At 39.2% G+C, this 16,443-nt stretch overlaps 1 protein-coding gene across 2 annotated transcripts; it reads left to right on the top strand.

The window, feature by feature from the left end:
• The first annotated feature begins 181 nt into the window (after positions 1 to 181).
• On the top strand, positions 182 to 14,938 carry WEE1 (WEE1 G2 checkpoint kinase). Of its 2 annotated transcripts, none has more exons than XM_027115419.1 (11): positions 182 to 1,031; positions 2,491 to 2,696; positions 3,159 to 3,222; positions 3,579 to 3,751; positions 4,233 to 4,354; positions 8,010 to 8,156; positions 11,016 to 11,111; positions 11,206 to 11,291; positions 12,429 to 12,599; positions 12,692 to 12,837; positions 13,600 to 14,938. In XM_027115419.1, exons 1-11 carry the CDS (start codon positions 456 to 458, stop codon positions 13,751 to 13,753), a joined length of 1,941 nt encoding a protein of 646 aa, XP_026971220.1. In that variant the 5' UTR covers positions 182 to 455; the 3' UTR covers positions 13,754 to 14,938. The 2 variants fall into 2 exon arrangements, with proteins under 2 accessions (XP_026971220.1, XP_026971221.1); XM_027115420.1 differs by lacking the exon at positions 182 to 1,031 and adding an exon at positions 1,154 to 1,692 and having other exon boundaries at positions 13,600 to 14,929.
• Positions 14,939 to 16,443: the final 1,505 nt, after the last annotated feature.

The raw sequence follows: 16,443 nt of genomic DNA, 5'->3' as shown, positions 1-16,443 counted from the left end.
CCAGGCCTGGATCCGCGCGGAGCGGGGGGGCGGGGCGGGGGCGTGGGGGGCGGAGCCAGCAGGTTCGCGCCAAAATCGCGTAGTTGATCCCTCCCCCGCGGGCTGAGTCGCGCCCTCCTTTTTTTTCAAACCCCGGGCTGGGCGGGGATTGGTGGACTGGGCACTCACGTGGTTAACGGTCGCGGGAAGCCGCGGAGCCCGAACTTGCTGCTGGACCTGCGGAGACCCCAGCCTCGGCGCCCGGGCCCCCCCGCCTCTGCAGAAGAGTCCGCGCCGCCGCCGCCGCCGCCCCCGCCGGCCGCCGCCCCGAGAGTCCCGGAGCCGCCGCGCAGGCCCGCCGCCGCGGCCACCAGGCGCGCCCAGTCGCACGTGGCGGACCCGCCCCCTGGGCCGGCCGTGCCCTGGACTCCGCGGGCCCAGGTTCTCCGGTCCTCCGCCCCGGCCCCGTGGGCGCGATGAGCTTCCTGAGCCGGCAGCAGCCGCCGCCGCCCCTCCGCGCCGGGGCCTCGTGCACCTTGCGCCAGAAGCTGATCTTCTCGCCCAGCAGCGACTGTGAGGAGGAGGAGGAGGAGGAGGAGGAGGAAGGCAGTGGCCACAGCACCGGGGAGGACTCGGCCTTTCAGGAGCCTGACTCGCCGCTACCGCCCGCGCGGAGCCCCACAGAGCCCGGGCCCGAGCGCCGCCGCTCACCCGGCCCGGCCCCCGGCAGCCCCGGAGAGCTGGAGGAGGACATGCTGCTGCGGGGCGCCTGCCCAGGCGCGGACGCGGCGGGCGGCGGGGCCGAGGGCGACTCGTGGGAGGAAGAGGGCTTCGGCTCCTCGTCGCCGGTCAAGTCGCCTGCAGCCGCTTACTTTCTGGGCAGCTCGTTCTCGCCTGTGCGCTGCGGCGGCCCGGGGGATGCGTCCCCGCGGGGCTGCGGAGCGCGCGGGGCTGGCGAGGGCCCCTGCTCGCCGCTGCCCGACCACCCGGGCACCCCGCCCCACAAGACCTTCCGCAAGCTGCGGCTCTTCGACACGCCGCACACCCCCAAGGTGAGAGGACGCAGCTGCTGGGGCGCCCCGAGCCCGCGCCGGCCTAGCCTTTTAAAAAGGCAGTGGCGCCGGGAGCCGAGCGCGGCGCTGCCCGGGTTCGGTTACATAACTGCCGGGCCGCACCCGCGCTCGCTCTTCTGCGCCGCAACAAAAAAGTTGGCAGTCCCTCTTTTGGGCCCTGCCCAGAAGTTGTCCGTTAAGATTATGTAACTGAACAATGGGTCTCGTCTGGAACTTCATCTTTCAAGGGGGCTGATCGGCGCAGTCCAGGTGGCTGACGATTTAACGCCCGCCGAGTCGGGGCCTCCCCGAGCGTGGCAGCGGGGAGTGTGGCACCGATAACGTGGTTTGGAATGATGCTCGAGTGGTCCTGGCCCGACCACCTGACACTCCCGAGCGCCGCAGCCATCAGGTGGCTTTTAAACGCAGTGTTCTGTCCTGTAATTTGGGCGGCGCACGCAGGAGTTCGGTTAAAAAAAAAAATTCATGCGCTTATCGTTTCGTATCAGGTGGCCTTATGGGGGAAAGTTTGAGATACGGAGGGAGACTGCGCTTCGACTTGGGAGAAAAGGCTGGCCTTCAAGCATTTACAGTCTTAAAAAGATTCGTAAATAACTAAGGGGTAGCGTTTAAGCCTCTTTCCGGACAGAATATTTATTGGGTAAGCGTTTGTTTACACCCTTGGGTTTGCAGTTCCCAAGTTTGGTCAGCCTAAGTGTCAGGATTAGGAACGTCCAACTGTTAAAAACCAGCATTGGTGTTGTTGCCTGGACCCTCAGGCTTTCATATACCGTTAATAAGGTATCTTAAAGAAGTAGCTGTTCAGCACCTGTTTGCTGAATGGCTAGTGAGTAAGCAGATGACCACTTCTAGAACTTTAGAAGTAACACAAGATTTTAAAACGGACACTTCCCGAAATTAAGACAGGTGCCGCATTTATAAGATTAGTGCAGGAAATGCACCTTTTTAAGTGAGTCAGTTTCAGTACCGTTACTAGTCATAAACCTCAGGAAGATGTGTGCTTTTGTGCTCTACTGTTTGCTAGCCGACTTGCCCAAGATCCCTCTGGAAGTGAGGGGAGGAGTCCTACGGAGGAGGCTTTCAAAGCCCTACTTGGATGGGGGAGGGGAGCTTTTATGGGGCTCCCTGACTGCTTTCCACTTTTAGATGGATTGAAAGGTTTTGTTAACTTTTATCCTCTAGAATGAACTTAATTTTAGTCTGCATTTATATTCTTTTTAGGGTTAGAGACCTTATTTTACTTGGCCTTTTCAGAAAAGGTGGTTAGTATCCAGCTTCAGGCTCCTAAGTTAACCACTGTTTATTTTGCTTGAAAGATAACAAAGGCTTGTGTGTTGCTTTGACCTACACATTCAGCCTCGTGAAACCCTTGTTGAAAGTTCGGTTGAGAAGGCCAGCTATAGCACTTGGATCCTAAACATTTTTTTCCCCCTCCTAGAGTTTGCTCTCCAAAGCTCGAGGAATCGATTCCAGTTCTGTTAAACTCCGAGGTGGTTCTCTATTCATGGATACAGAAAAGTCAGGAAAAAGGGAATTTGACATACGACAGACTCCTCAAGTGAATATTAATCCTTTTACTCCAGATTCTGTGTTACTTCATTCCTCAGGACAGTGTCGTAGAAGAAAGAGAACATACTGGAATGAGTAAGTTATTTATTATTCAACAGTGTGGTTCCCCAACCACCCAAGATTGGTTTGGTATACTTATTAAAGTTTTGTTTCAACTGAATGACATGGAAGTTTATGCACTGAGAATTTTCTCCATTATTAGCAGTTCTCAGTAATCACCTGTGGAAAAGAGTGGTATGGGAAAGGAAGGAATAAAGAGCCTAGATAGTAGGAAATCTGCTGGTGTCAAAATGAGACAGGCAGAGAAGGTTGATTTCCAAAGGCTTTAATTTTTATATGTGTGGTGGTGTTGGTGTATCTAAGCAAGAACAACATTTCCATCAGTTGAGCTGTATCTTGTCATTACAAAATTAAATGCTTTCTTTTCTGTTTTCATTCATTAAATTTTCATTTTGTTATATACCTGTCAGACAAAGTTTTGGATCTCTAGTTGATGTATCTGTCAGATATGTTGATGGAAAAAATAATATTTTTCAGTTCCTGTGGTGAAGACATGGAAGCCAGTGATTATGAGTTTGACGATGAAACAAGACCTGCTAAAGTAAATAGATTTTGATTTTATTGTTTTTGAAATTTGATTTTCTACGTCTTAACAAGCTACCACATATACATGTTAAATAAGCCACATATGCAAGCTACCATATATGCATGTTAAAACATAATTTTTAGGGAGGAGTCAAGATGGTGGAATAGGAGGATGCGGAATTTGTCACTCCTCACAAGTTCATCAAAAACGCATCTACAAATGGAACAATTCCCACAGAGCACCTGCAAAACATAAGATATAATTTAAAAATTTCACACATAGTGCTATCACCATAGTGAAAAAGTCATTTTCATACCTTTGTATTTTATATATATATATATATATATATATGGATACACTTTTTATTACAGAGAATTACAATTACTGAAAGCAATATGAAGTCACGGTATACAACAGAATTTCATGAGCTAGAGAAGATTGGCTCTGGAGAATTTGGTTCTGTGTTTAAATGTGTGAAGAGGCTGGATGGATGCATTTATGCCATAAAGCGATCAAAAAAGCCATTGGCTGGCTCTGTTGATGAGTATGTATTAAAGATTTTGTCTTCTCTTTTGTTCAGTATGATGTTACAAATGTTAAGGTTTTAGGTGGTCAATCATTGAATTTAATTCTCTAACGTTTGAGAAGTTGTAATGATTTAATCAGATCCATTTCATTTTGTGCCATTAGTTCTTACTGGACTTGGAAGAATAATATAAGGGGTCTGATCTTGGAGCCTAACTTAAATTTCTTATTTCTAGTGGCATCCATGAATTCATAGTGAAGTGGAGTTTCATCTTTTCTGAATTCTAGGGCCAGCAAGCTTCCTTCTTTCTAACATTCTTTAATGGAAGTCTATGGAAAAATCTGGTACAGAGTTTTAACTCCCTCTCTTTCAAGCAAGTTGTCCTTCAGCATAATGATAGATCCAGAAGTCAAGATTCTTTTATGAACTTTCAGATAAATTAACTCAGTTCAGGCTTGAATAAAAATGATTTACCATTCTCTTAATCTCAAACTTCTAGGCAGAACGCTTTGAGAGAAGTATATGCTCATGCAGTGCTTGGACAACATTCTCATGTAGTTCGATATTTCTCTGCATGGGCAGAAGATGACCATATGCTTATACAGAATGAATATTGTAACGGTGAGTAATATAATGGTTCCCTTGTAAACTCATAAGCTCAAGAAAATGAACACCAAGGAGATACTTCTTTTTATCTAAAGTCTTGCTCTAATTCTATATATCTTTTATCTCTTGTAAATTCAAAGATCAGAAGCCTGATCTTTGAATTTCAACATGAATTTCAAGTGCAAGTAATTCTTACGTAGAAGTTAGTATTGAAAACCTTGTTCTTGCGTGCATATTATATGTATGCCTGTTACTCAAATTAAACTGATTTTCTTGAGAGGACAGCAGCCTTGCCATATATATTTTGGTATCCCTAGCACTTAACATAGTGTGTGTGGGGGATATAGTAGTTAATAATCCAGGCTCCCTACATCTAGCCTTCCCTTTCCATTTCATTTTATGTGCTGCTAAAACTGATATTGGTTACTCATAAAATGACAGTGACTCTCCATTGATACAAATTTAGCCATTTGTTGAATCTTGCTCCCCCTTCCATCTATCCAACCTAGTTTACCACTAGAATCCACTGAGATGTTTCTGTAAAGTAAGAGTTATGCTCTTTTAGTTCCCTAGTTGTGCCTCCCTCCCTCCTTCCCCCGCTAAAACAAGCATTTATAGAGGTTTAACTTTGGACCTTTGTATAGCTTTGAATTTCATCAGGTCCTTCAGCAATCAACGTGTGTCCTTCCTTTTTTATTAAAGCTTTACCAGAGTCCCGGCCTCACTTCTGATTCTTACAGACAGCTGTTATTAAATACTTAAATCTTTATATGTGATGGATTTTTATTTCTGTATATCTTCAGTGAATATTAGAGAATTTAGAATTTAATGAACAGTCGAGTAGCAAAGATTATTTTTGTTGATTCTCATTTTTTCTTAAGACCAGCCATTTCATAGCTTGTGAATAAATGTTATAGGTAGTAGATTCAGGTTTTCTGTATTTGAAAACAAAACAGCAGTAAAAGACTCATTTGTCTTACCTGACTTCTCATTGAGTTGTCATTTTAATCTCCACCCTTGAAAGAATAAGTGCTCAGTGTACAGCATTGCTGCTATTTTGTTTCACACACCTGTTGAAATGTTTCTCTTCATACCATCAAAACATTTTTGAAGCTATCGCCCATGGCCTTGTGTTTCTTAACCTCCATTTTTTAGTAACTGCATTTAATAATAGTACAACTTTACCATAATACCTTCTCCCCTCCATATTTGCTAGATGCCGTCTCCTTTTAGTTTCTATCTGCCTCTCACCTTGTTGGATGTGCCTGGCTCTCTTAAGTATTTCAGCCACAGTCCAGATACATGGTTGTGTCATTCAGATGATTTTGAGAAAACTCTTGGGCCTGGGAGTTGGGAGGGAATGAGCCATCTTGCTAACCCTCTCAGATTACAGAGACCTTGTCCTGTAATAAAGTTAGATTATAAAATAATCTTTTGAAATAGTTTATTATTTTGGAGCATTGTAAAACACTTAAGGAATATGGATCTTTAGAAAACAAATAGACCTCTGTAAAATAGGACTGCCTCTTTGTATGGTTGTTTATCTTGCTTAGATGAAAGACAGTGAGGCTATCTAGATACATTTGTGAGCTCTTCTTTTGTTTCCCTTTTCCACCATTCTCTCCACATAAACCCTTGAATGTCCTAATAGGCCTGGTCTTTAGATCCTTTTCTACAGTTTCACAGGGAAGGATTCTGTTATCATTCATTTGTTGTGTTGATTAACTGATATCCTTTATCTTAACTGAATTTCCTTATTGTCTCAAACATCGTTTGCATTTTGAGCCTTTTTTCTTGGTTTGGTGATAGACTGAATTTCTACTCTTGATAAACAGGTGTAGAAAAATGTTGATAGATAGGGGAGGAGAACCTGAAATATCAGATCAATGGTTTGCTTTTCTCACCTCTTGCCCTTTCATCAACAAGATAGAAGAACTGGCCTAGCTGTAGTTGCTAGACCCACTAAAAAGCAGCCATGTTATTTCTTGGTAAACTTGATCTAGGACTCCAAGCTCACCTGTCTGACAGGCTTCTTGACCTGCTCCCTCCTAGACCCCTCTTCTTCCTGCAGTTCAAGATTTGTTCAAGTTAAGTTCAGAAAACATACTTAATCCTAAGCTCTCCAGGTGTGTGATTTATTTATTTATTTTAAACACATTTGACGTTTTGTTATTCGGTCTTGTTCAAATTATAGGACCTCCTTTTCTGAGTAGTATATCATTGACCTGGATTTTATTACCTTGATTCTGATTTTATTATTCCCAACTAAGCTTTAAATGGAAGTGGTTTATTTATTTATTTATTTATTACAATAACTCCTTGTTTCCTCTGAGACAGAATATAAACAAAGGTTTTAAGTATAAACTTAAAGTTTTTTAAAGTATAAACAAATTAGCTAATTGGTTTGACTGATTCTATAAAAGTAGGTTATGGGGGCTTCCCTGGTGGCGCAGTGGTTGGGAGTCCACCTGCCGATGCAGGGGACACGGGTTCGCGCCCCGGTCTGGTAAGATCCCACATGCTGCGGAGCGGCTGGGCCCGTGAGCCATGGCCGCTGAGCCTGCGCGTCCGGAGCCTGTGCTCCGCAACGGCAGAGGCCACAACAGTGAGAGGCCCGCGTACAGCAAAAAAAAAAAAAAAAAAAAAGTAGGTTATGTTCTTATTCATAGTAAGGGTAGTATAAATTAAAACGATACTAAGATACTGTTTTTTACTTACAAAATTTTTAGACTCTGTTGTTAAGTGTGTGGGAAAACAGGTATTCTCACACATTAAACATGGGAGTATGAATTGGTACAGCCTTCTCTAAGGGGCACTCTGTGTGTGTGTGTTATTGCCCCAGATTTATCTTCCAAATCCCCAGATTTACATAAGCTTATGCTAGCAGAATTTAAGTATTAGCCATTTTGAAATCAGAAACTGAGTGTACTGTTATTTTATGTGAGCTTTCAGAGGTAATCAGATCTTGGCACTGATGGTGTGAATACCAACTCTAAGCTCTTTTGCCAGATAAACAGAAATGGCCCTCTCAGCTACAGAAATTTATTCTATATGTAATAAAACACTGTTTCCCACACACACTGTGCATGTGTATATTACATTGTACATACCCTTTGACCCAGCAGTTTGTTTGTAGGAGATATACTAAATATGTGTGAAATGACCAATGTACGAAGTTATTCCCGCGACCACAGTATGTAGTATTAAAGGCTTGGAAATTATTTCTAAATGTCCATCAATTAGGGGATTGGTTAGTGTATTACCATTCAATTATACAGTGGAACTCTGTAGACACAAGAAAGAAAGGGGTAGTTTTATATATTGGTAGAGAATGATCTTCAAGATAATGAAAATATGTTTTCGCTTGTGTAAAAAGGAGTTGAAAAGAATACGTAAGAAACTGATAACATTGATTTACTCTGGGAAAGAGAACCAGGTGCATTGCTGAAGTATGTATTCATAAGACAGAGACTTTACATTGTACTTTGTACCCATGTGAGTGTATTACCTACTGAAAGAATAAATAAAATTTGGATTTCACAAACAGGTTGAAGAGAATAGGTCCTATATAAAATGTCACTTTCTTGGTTGTGTGTGATCATACAGTAAAGATGGAAGAAAAATAATATTTCAGGAAGAAGAAGATTCTAATTTTTCTTGTGTTTGTTAGGTGGAAGTTTAGCTGATGCCATAAGTGAAAACTACAGAAGCATGAGTTACTTTACAGAAGCAGAGTTGAAGGATCTCCTTTTGCAAGTTGGCCGGGGCTTGAGGTATATTCATTCAATGTCTTTGGTTCACATGGATATAAAACCTAGTAAGTATTATAGATCCTCTGACCTGTGTTCTTTAGGGTTATAGAGAATAAATGACTTCATTAAAATAATATGGGAACATAAACATCTTACTTTGTTTTTTCATTGTTAGTTTTAAAAGATTTTTGACCCACTTATTAGTATTGTTTTATTTCCCATCACCTCTTCCCTTGTTATCCCAAATTTGAAATAACAAACTCACTTTTACTAAAAGTTAAAAATGTGCTGCATCTTATGGGAACCATGTAGTCTCGGAGTGGGACTTTGGGGAGACTAAAAGAACCTGTGTTTAAAGCCCGTCTCTTGCACTAGGCTATAGACCCATAATTTTAAATTAATGCTGGTGCCACTAACATGGTTATTAGAATAAAATGATAAATTTGAAAACATAGGTGCTACAAACCTGGAGGTATTTCTAGTCTGTAAAAGAAATAATAAAATTGTCACTGTATGACCCAGAAAACAAAATGATAGATGTATTGTGATTATAAATGTATTTAAAATGTTGCAGATAAATAAGCACTGGAGAGTTTAGGAACATAGTGGTTTTATTTTTTTTCTCTTTACCATTAGATCATTTTCAGCTAAAAATTGATTTTTATATATAAATGGCTCTAGTAGATCGACCATACTATGGCTCAGAACAACCTCATAGTATTCTTTCAAAGGCTTATGAGGTTTCAAACTGAAGATGCAGTGGTACGAATCAAGGTGTAGGCCTACATAATTTTATGTTAAACTGAAACAAAATTGTATTACAGAAGTAGTAATTAGTACATTGTAGAATATTTTAAAATATAGACAAGCTGGACAAAAAGAAAAATTAAATCCCCATTCTTCTATTAATCTTTGGAACTACAGTTATAATGTCAGTGCTACTAACAGGGTTATTAGAATAAACTGAGCTGTGAAGATGCTTTGAAAACTTATGTGCTGTACAAACATGGTGGTATTTCTAGCCTGTAAAATGCCATCAAAATGTTACTGTTTTATTCAGAAAACAAAATGGTACATGCGTTTAGATTGTCTTGCATTAAAAAAAAGTATGCAGGGCTTTCCTGGTGGCGCAGTGGTTGAGAGTCCGCCTGCCGATGCAGGGGACACGGGTTCGTGCCCGGGTCCGGGAGGATCCCACACGCCGCGGAGCGGCTGGGCCCGTGAGCCATGGCCGCTGAGCCTGCGCATCCGGAGCCTGTGCTCCGCAACGGGAGAGGCCACAACAGTGAGAGGCCCGCGTACTGCAAAAAAAAAAAAAAAAAAAAAGTATGCAGGTGAATCCTACACTAACATTTTAGTGCAAATTCCTCTCATTTAATCAAAAATAACATCATAATGTACATACTGTTTTATAACTTTTTTTTTTTCTTGGCGGTACGTGGGCCTCTCACTGCCGTGGCCTCTCCCATAGCGGAGCACAGGCTCCGGATGCGCAGGCTCAGCGGCCATGGCTCACGGGCCCAGCCGCTCCGCGGCGTGTGGGATCCTCCCGGACCCGGGCACGAACCCGTGTCCCCTGCATCGGCAGGCGGACTCTCAACCACTGCGCCAACAGGGAAGCCCCATAACTTTTTTTTTAAGACAACTGTCTCTACCTTTCCATTTCAGTAAATTTTTATCTCATCTAGTAGCCAGATCATATTAAAATTTTTCCTAGTTGACCAAAGTCCTTAACAGTTGATTCGTTCAAACTCATTTCCATTTTAGGACCATGCATTACACCAGGTTAAATCCATTTTTCTTTTTTAGGTTTTACCCTTCCCCAACTTAAATAATAAAAATAATACAGACCTTGTCTTGCAAGATATCCTTTCTTCTGGGTTTGACTGGTTGCTTCCTAGCTTATTCCTTTCTCTATCCTATAAATTAGAAGTTATAACTAAAAGGTTGATGTATTTAAGTTAAACATTGTAGGCTAGGTGTTTTTAAGTTGAATTTAATGAGGTGGTTTTTTTTTCTTTTTTAATCTATGGAAATATGTGTGATTCACGGGAATTTAAATCATTTTGCACAACTTAGTTATATGAATTATGTGAAGAATTTTTTTACATTAACTTGCTAAAATGTTTATTTTCCAAAAGGAAAAACTATTTGAACTGATGGCAGTTAACGTGGATCAGTAAGGTTTGCCCATACTCACTCATAGCTTGTATTAAATGTCAGACAAACATAGTGGATTCTTATATTACAAGTACAAAAGTTGAAAATATTAGGGTTTGTGAAGTTTTAAATTTACAAATATCACCATAAAATAAGTTGTCCTGTAAATAAAGCAAAATTGGAAAGATGACTCTAGTGAATGTAACATTTATAACTTATATACTATATTGATAAAACTACTAAAATAAAATCTGCCACTAAAACTTACGTTAATCATGAGCTTACCTGAATTAGAAAAAAAAAAATGTGTACAGCAGAAATAATGAACCACAGAACCTCATTGGGATGTAGATGCTGTATGGTCAGCCAAACTCAATAGCTACATGACTTATTCTTTTCACACCAGCCTTGTAGCATTAGATTAAAATTTGTTCTTTGGCAGCATCACAAATTAGTATGTTAATTGCCTTTTGTATTATTTCTAAGTAATTAAAACTGCTGAAGATCAGTGTGTAGGTGACAAGGGTCTAATGCAATGGTTTCCAAGTGTTCAAGGACCAGTGCTAGGCCAGAAAATATATTCCTAGAAAATATAGTCCCAGTTCTTGTCCCCTGAGATTTTCATTCTCACTGAGTTTGGGGTAGAACACATAAGAATCTATATATTTAAAAGCTTTCTGGTTGATTCTGTTATATGACTTGTTTGTGAACTTTGGTTTAACTGTTAACTGTTAGTATGGCTAACCTAAATAACTGTTTGACAGGTAATATTTTCATATCTCGAACTTCAATCCCAAATGCTGCCTCTGAAGAAGGAGATGAAGATGACTGGGTATCCAACAAAGTTATGTTTAAAATAGGTAAGAAAGAAAAATAACCAGATTATTTCCTCAAAATAAAGAGGGAGAGGCTGGTTTGTTTTAATTCTTGACTGTATTTTTTCAATACTTCTAGGTGACCTTGGGCATGTAACAAGAATCTCTAGTCCACAAGTTGAAGAGGGTGATAGCCGTTTTCTTGCAAATGAAGTTTTGCAGGAGGTAGTTTTTCTCCTTTAAGCCATTTGCTTTGTAATACTTAACCAGTTGCTAGAAAACTATAAATGCAGATGTACTGAAATTTTATGCTAATAACTTGTAGAAAGGTAATACAAAATAGTGTAAACTGTTAACTGTGGACGTATTTAATCTAGCGAAAGTCAGTAAAGGCAAAGATTTATCATATTCAGCAGTGGTGGAGTTGCAGTAAAAGAGAAATTTCCATACACTACTGGTGGAACTTTAAAATGGCATTGCCTTTTTGGGGATCAAAGTGTTAGTATTGGGACTTCCCTGGCAGTCCAGTGGTTAAGACTTCGCCTTCCAATGCAGGGGTTGTGGGTTCGATCCATTGTCAAGGAGCTAAGATCCCACATGCTTCGTGGCAAAATGTAAAACAGCAGCAATATTGTAACAAATTCAGTAAAGACTTTAAAAATTGTCCACATCAAAAAAATCTTAAAAAAAAAAATGTTAGTATCTTTCAACATTTTAAAATCATGTACGCTTTGACCCAAAATTTCCATTTCTAGGAGTCTCTCATTCAGAGATAGTCATATACAAGTAAATTGAGAATGATGTAAATATGTGTTTAGCAGTAAGGGAATGATTAAGTAAATTATGGCACATAGTTAATACTGCTATTTCAAAAAGAGTGTTGCAAAATATTTCTTGATAAGAGTTTTGAATGAAAATAGAACAAGTAGAACAAATGAAGTGTATGATTACATTGTTCTTTTTATATGTATATTTGTGTTTTATACGTATATGCGTATTTCTGACTCGTTGATATATGTATGTTTTGTATTTTCATATGAATGCCCCCAGGGGGATAGGAGTTTCTTCTGAGAGTTGAGCTGGGCTAGTGATAAAGAAGAGGCCTTTTAGAAATGCCTAAATACTTTTAGAAATGTATTTACTTTCCCACCCCAGAGTGTATATTATTTTATCATTAAAAAAATAATAATCTCCCCAAATTTAGCTTGTTCTCTGAATAGGTCCTAAACTTAAATGTGGCATTGGACATTTTAATTTCGTTTTATTTCTCACCCAAATCATTATTGAGGTGTAATCTCACTTTATTTTGGCCATTTTTATATTCCCTTAAGTTTCTTTTTTTTTTTTTTTTTAATTTTACAGAACTATACTCATCTACCAAAGGCGGATATCTTTGCCCTTGCCCTCACAGTGGTATGTGCTGCTGGTGCTGAGCCTCTTCCCAGAAATGGAGACCAATGGCATGAAATCAGACAGGGTAGATTACCTCGGATTCCACAAGTGCTTTCCCAAGAATTTACAGAGTTGCTAAAAGTGAGCATTTTATATATGAGGCACTTTATTGACATGATTCAATATTTTATTTAATTGCATGCCTTTACATTAATTTTACTTCTCTTTTTAAGGTTATGATTCATCCAGATCCAGAGAGAAGACCTTCAGCAATGGCATTGGTAAAGCATTCAGTATTGCTGTCTGCTTCTAGGAAGAGTGCAGAACAATTACGAATAGAACTGAATGCTGAAAAGTTCAAAAATTCACTTTTGCAGAAGTAAGTGATGGGGTTTTTATTTGTTTTGTTTTTACTTTCTCATTTTTATTCTCAAATTTTAATGAGAGATGATTTAGGCTTTCCATCAGTGAGGAATATAGTGGCTTGGCATGTTATACGGTTAAAGATTGGGGATTTCTGCTTTACATTGGTATTTGACCTATAAATTTGTGTTGTTTCTAAAGTTTGAAATTATGGACTTAAAAATTTTTTAAACTTGCATATATTTGCAGTGGTGATAAGCCCCAAATTGTCACAAAAACTAAAATGAGCAGGTATCAGTTTTTTCCCTCCACACTCTCAACATAAACTAACATTTTCCTTGAAACGTTCTATTCTACTTATTTATATGAAGGGATGAAATAAATGTCGATTAGGTTAGTAGATGATTCTCATATTTGCTCTGAATGACCTTTGACATTTTTGAAAACTGGTTGGAATGATCATTCTAATTCATTTGCTTTATTGCTGCCGTTTTGATTCTAACCTAATAAAACTGACTTGAAATATTTAAAGGTTCCTTTGCCATTAGTTTGATAGCCATCATAGTTCATATAAAGAGGAAGTAGAATTTTCCTTTTGTCTGTATTATGTAAAGAGATCTTCACAATACTGTATTTTTTCTTTCCTCAGTTGCATGAGTAATGATAACATGCAAAGATCTCCCAACTGATAATGTAGTTTGTATTTGGCCTCTTAGGTTCCCTTCCTAGGATTAATACAGTAGGTGAAAAGTCTTGTTTCCTATTTTTACGTTCTTAGAGAACTCAAGAAAGCCCAGATGGCAAAAGCTGCGGCTGAGGAAAGAGCACTCTTCACTGACCGGATGGCCACAAGGTCCACCACCCAGAGTAATAGAACATCTCGACTTATTGGAAAGAAAATGAACCGCTCTGTCAGCCTTACCATATACTGATCTACTCATTTCCCACCCCCCCAAAAAAAACTGTGACAAGAGGAAGCTAGGTTGAAATCACTGCTAGAATCCACTTTGCAATTACTTTCTCAATCGGTGTCAGTAGTTTTACTGAAATATGTTTTAGGACTTTTATTTGTGAATTACAGTTGAAAGCTGTATTTTGACCAGTGCTATATCAGGCTTTTGTCTAGTTTTACCAGTCTGTCTTCTGTAGGATGTCAGTCACTGTTGGATGTTACACCAGCCTTTCCAGGGTTAACCACTGTGGTGGTGTGCTGCTTATAGTTAGCTGTTGCATTGTAATAAAAGGTATCTGTCTCTGTAGTGACTTGTAAAAAAGGACTCAAGGGCTTTATTACATACCTATTCTCCCTTTGAAAAGGGAAATGCTAAGAGACTCGTACTCCTCAGCCTTCAATGTACCTGTGTGTCAATCTTATATTTCTTTTTTTTAAATTGTGAATTATACTTGTATATCCCACTGGGAGCACTTTGTAGGCATTGCATGCACCATGGAATGATGATTCTGTGGAAGTACTGCCTTGTGAATTTGCTGCTATTTTAGTTGTGTCTTTGCTGTAAAATTGTAGCATTAAACAATCATCGTTGTTAATAGGCTTTCTTTTTAAAACAATTATGTGAAATATATAGCTGCTCTTGATGAAAAGCAGCTATTTGCCTTTTTTTTTTCTTTGAACTTTGAAGCTAGTGCATTGGAGAAATGCACCTCCCCCCCCTTTGGAATGCTGTATTAATGTAGTATAATTATTACTGGTTTTGTACTTTTTCCTGATAATGCCCTTCCCTGACTCTTTTTAAAAAATGTTTCCTCCCTTCACCCAAGTTTTGTACTTGATTATATTGTTAGTCTGTTTTTTAAATGTTTTGCCTGGTTTCTCTTCAATATTTGTGTATATAAACTAATCTTGGTGATACTGTACATAGCTATTTGAAATGCCAGAATGACTTCTGACCCAAGCTTATCACAAAATATGTTTTATGTGTGATTAGCCATTTGACTAATAATACTGGCTAACAGATGTTGCAAAAAAATAGAATCTGTCTATTGTTTGTTTTTCTATTTTGGTTTAAAACATGTTTGCACTAGTCTGTTTGACTTGTGTTTTATTAACATTGATTGGCATATTAAAAGTCACTCTGAGCTTACTTTAATTGTCTAAATCTTTGTGATGCCTGTTTTCTACTAGTTTATCTCCATTATCACTACATTTTAAAATGTAGAGTGTAATGTATATGAAATACTAAAAGCAGAGGGCACATTTTTGACAGAATATGAAACACTGATTATTTAATGATGAGCTTTAGTCTACATTAGTTACATTTTGAGATTTAACAAAAATTTACCCATTAACCCTCAATGTTTTTTGTCATAAATAATATCTTTACATCACATTGCATATTATGCATTTGATCTGCTAGAAATACATAATGTGGTTTAAGATAGCTTTAGATTATTAAGTGAATATAATGGATAGGACTCAACTTTTTAATTTGAACTGAGTCACAGAAGAGTTTTGAAGTGGAGAGGGTTTTAACTCACTAAACTGGCCTGGATTTTAGAATTGAGAATGCAAGTTTAAGTGATTAACAGTGCTAATTCTATGTGACATCTTTTTCTGACATAGATTAGAACCAGAGAGTAAGCAGTGAAGGCCTTTTAGCAGGTAAAAATGAACATTGCAAGATCCTTGGGCTTTTTGATCATGGGTACATCATTTCTTTTGATTAGGGTCTATTTCTTTCTGCTATAAACATTTCTAACAAGCTTGATTATTTTAGCTTTTAAGCCCACGGCATGTTAAAAAGTACAATTTAGAGGCACTAGAGGAGTTGGTGCAGATAAATTAGATATAAAAGCTGACAGGTATGGAAGACAGAAAAAGCTGCATAGGCTGGAGCAGGTAATACATTTCAGCCACTGAGGACAAAGCTATAAGAAATATAATAATTGGTGTTTGTGAGCATCACTAAGTCGTTAATGTGCATTTTTCTAGTGCACTAGCTTCAAAGAAAAAAATCAGGTGTTTTTCATCAAGATTTGCAGTAAGTTTTTCACATTGTTTAAGAGTAGTAGATTGAGTAGGAAAAAAATCGGATTTTCAAAGAGGGAATTCTGAGGCTCTCTGAAAACTGATCATGAGAATTGGGCTCATATTCAATACAGTGTACTTAGGTTAAGTGCCTTTTATGTACTAACTGGTAGACCAAGAAATAGTGTTTGTCCACTAGGGACTTGGGATAAAATAGAGGAGATTCATGTAAACACAAAACGACAATAAAATGTGGTAAGTGCTATGTTGGAGGGATGGCTCAAAGGACAATTTATGTACCTACACCTTGGGAGGAAGCTGGTGGCAGGTTAGAGAATGGATCGTGGGAATTAGGTTTAGATTGGCTTCAAGGCCATTGTACTAAATCAGTGTAAAAGTAAGGAGGGCCTGAACTAGGAGGTCTATGCATGGAAACAAGGGGATAGGATTTCATTAGATGGGCACACTGCACATTGAACAGGTTTTGTTTGTTTTTATAATGGAATAAGAACTTGTTAGCATAAGGTCAGAATTGGGAGAATCAGCTGCAAGTGCTAATATGGAAGCATTGAAGAATTTCCCAGAAAAATTAAAATGCAGAGGCCTGTTATTGTTTGAGACAGATATTTAACACTG

Source organism: Aethalodelphis obliquidens, unplaced genomic scaffold (genome assembly GCF_003676395.1).
Source record: "Aethalodelphis obliquidens isolate GAN/ISIS:26980383/991018 unplaced genomic scaffold, ASM367639v1 scaffold14, whole genome shotgun sequence".
NCBI lineage: Eukaryota > Metazoa > Chordata > Mammalia > Artiodactyla > Delphinidae > Aethalodelphis > Aethalodelphis obliquidens.
This window is presented reverse-complemented; position numbering and strand designations above follow the sequence as displayed.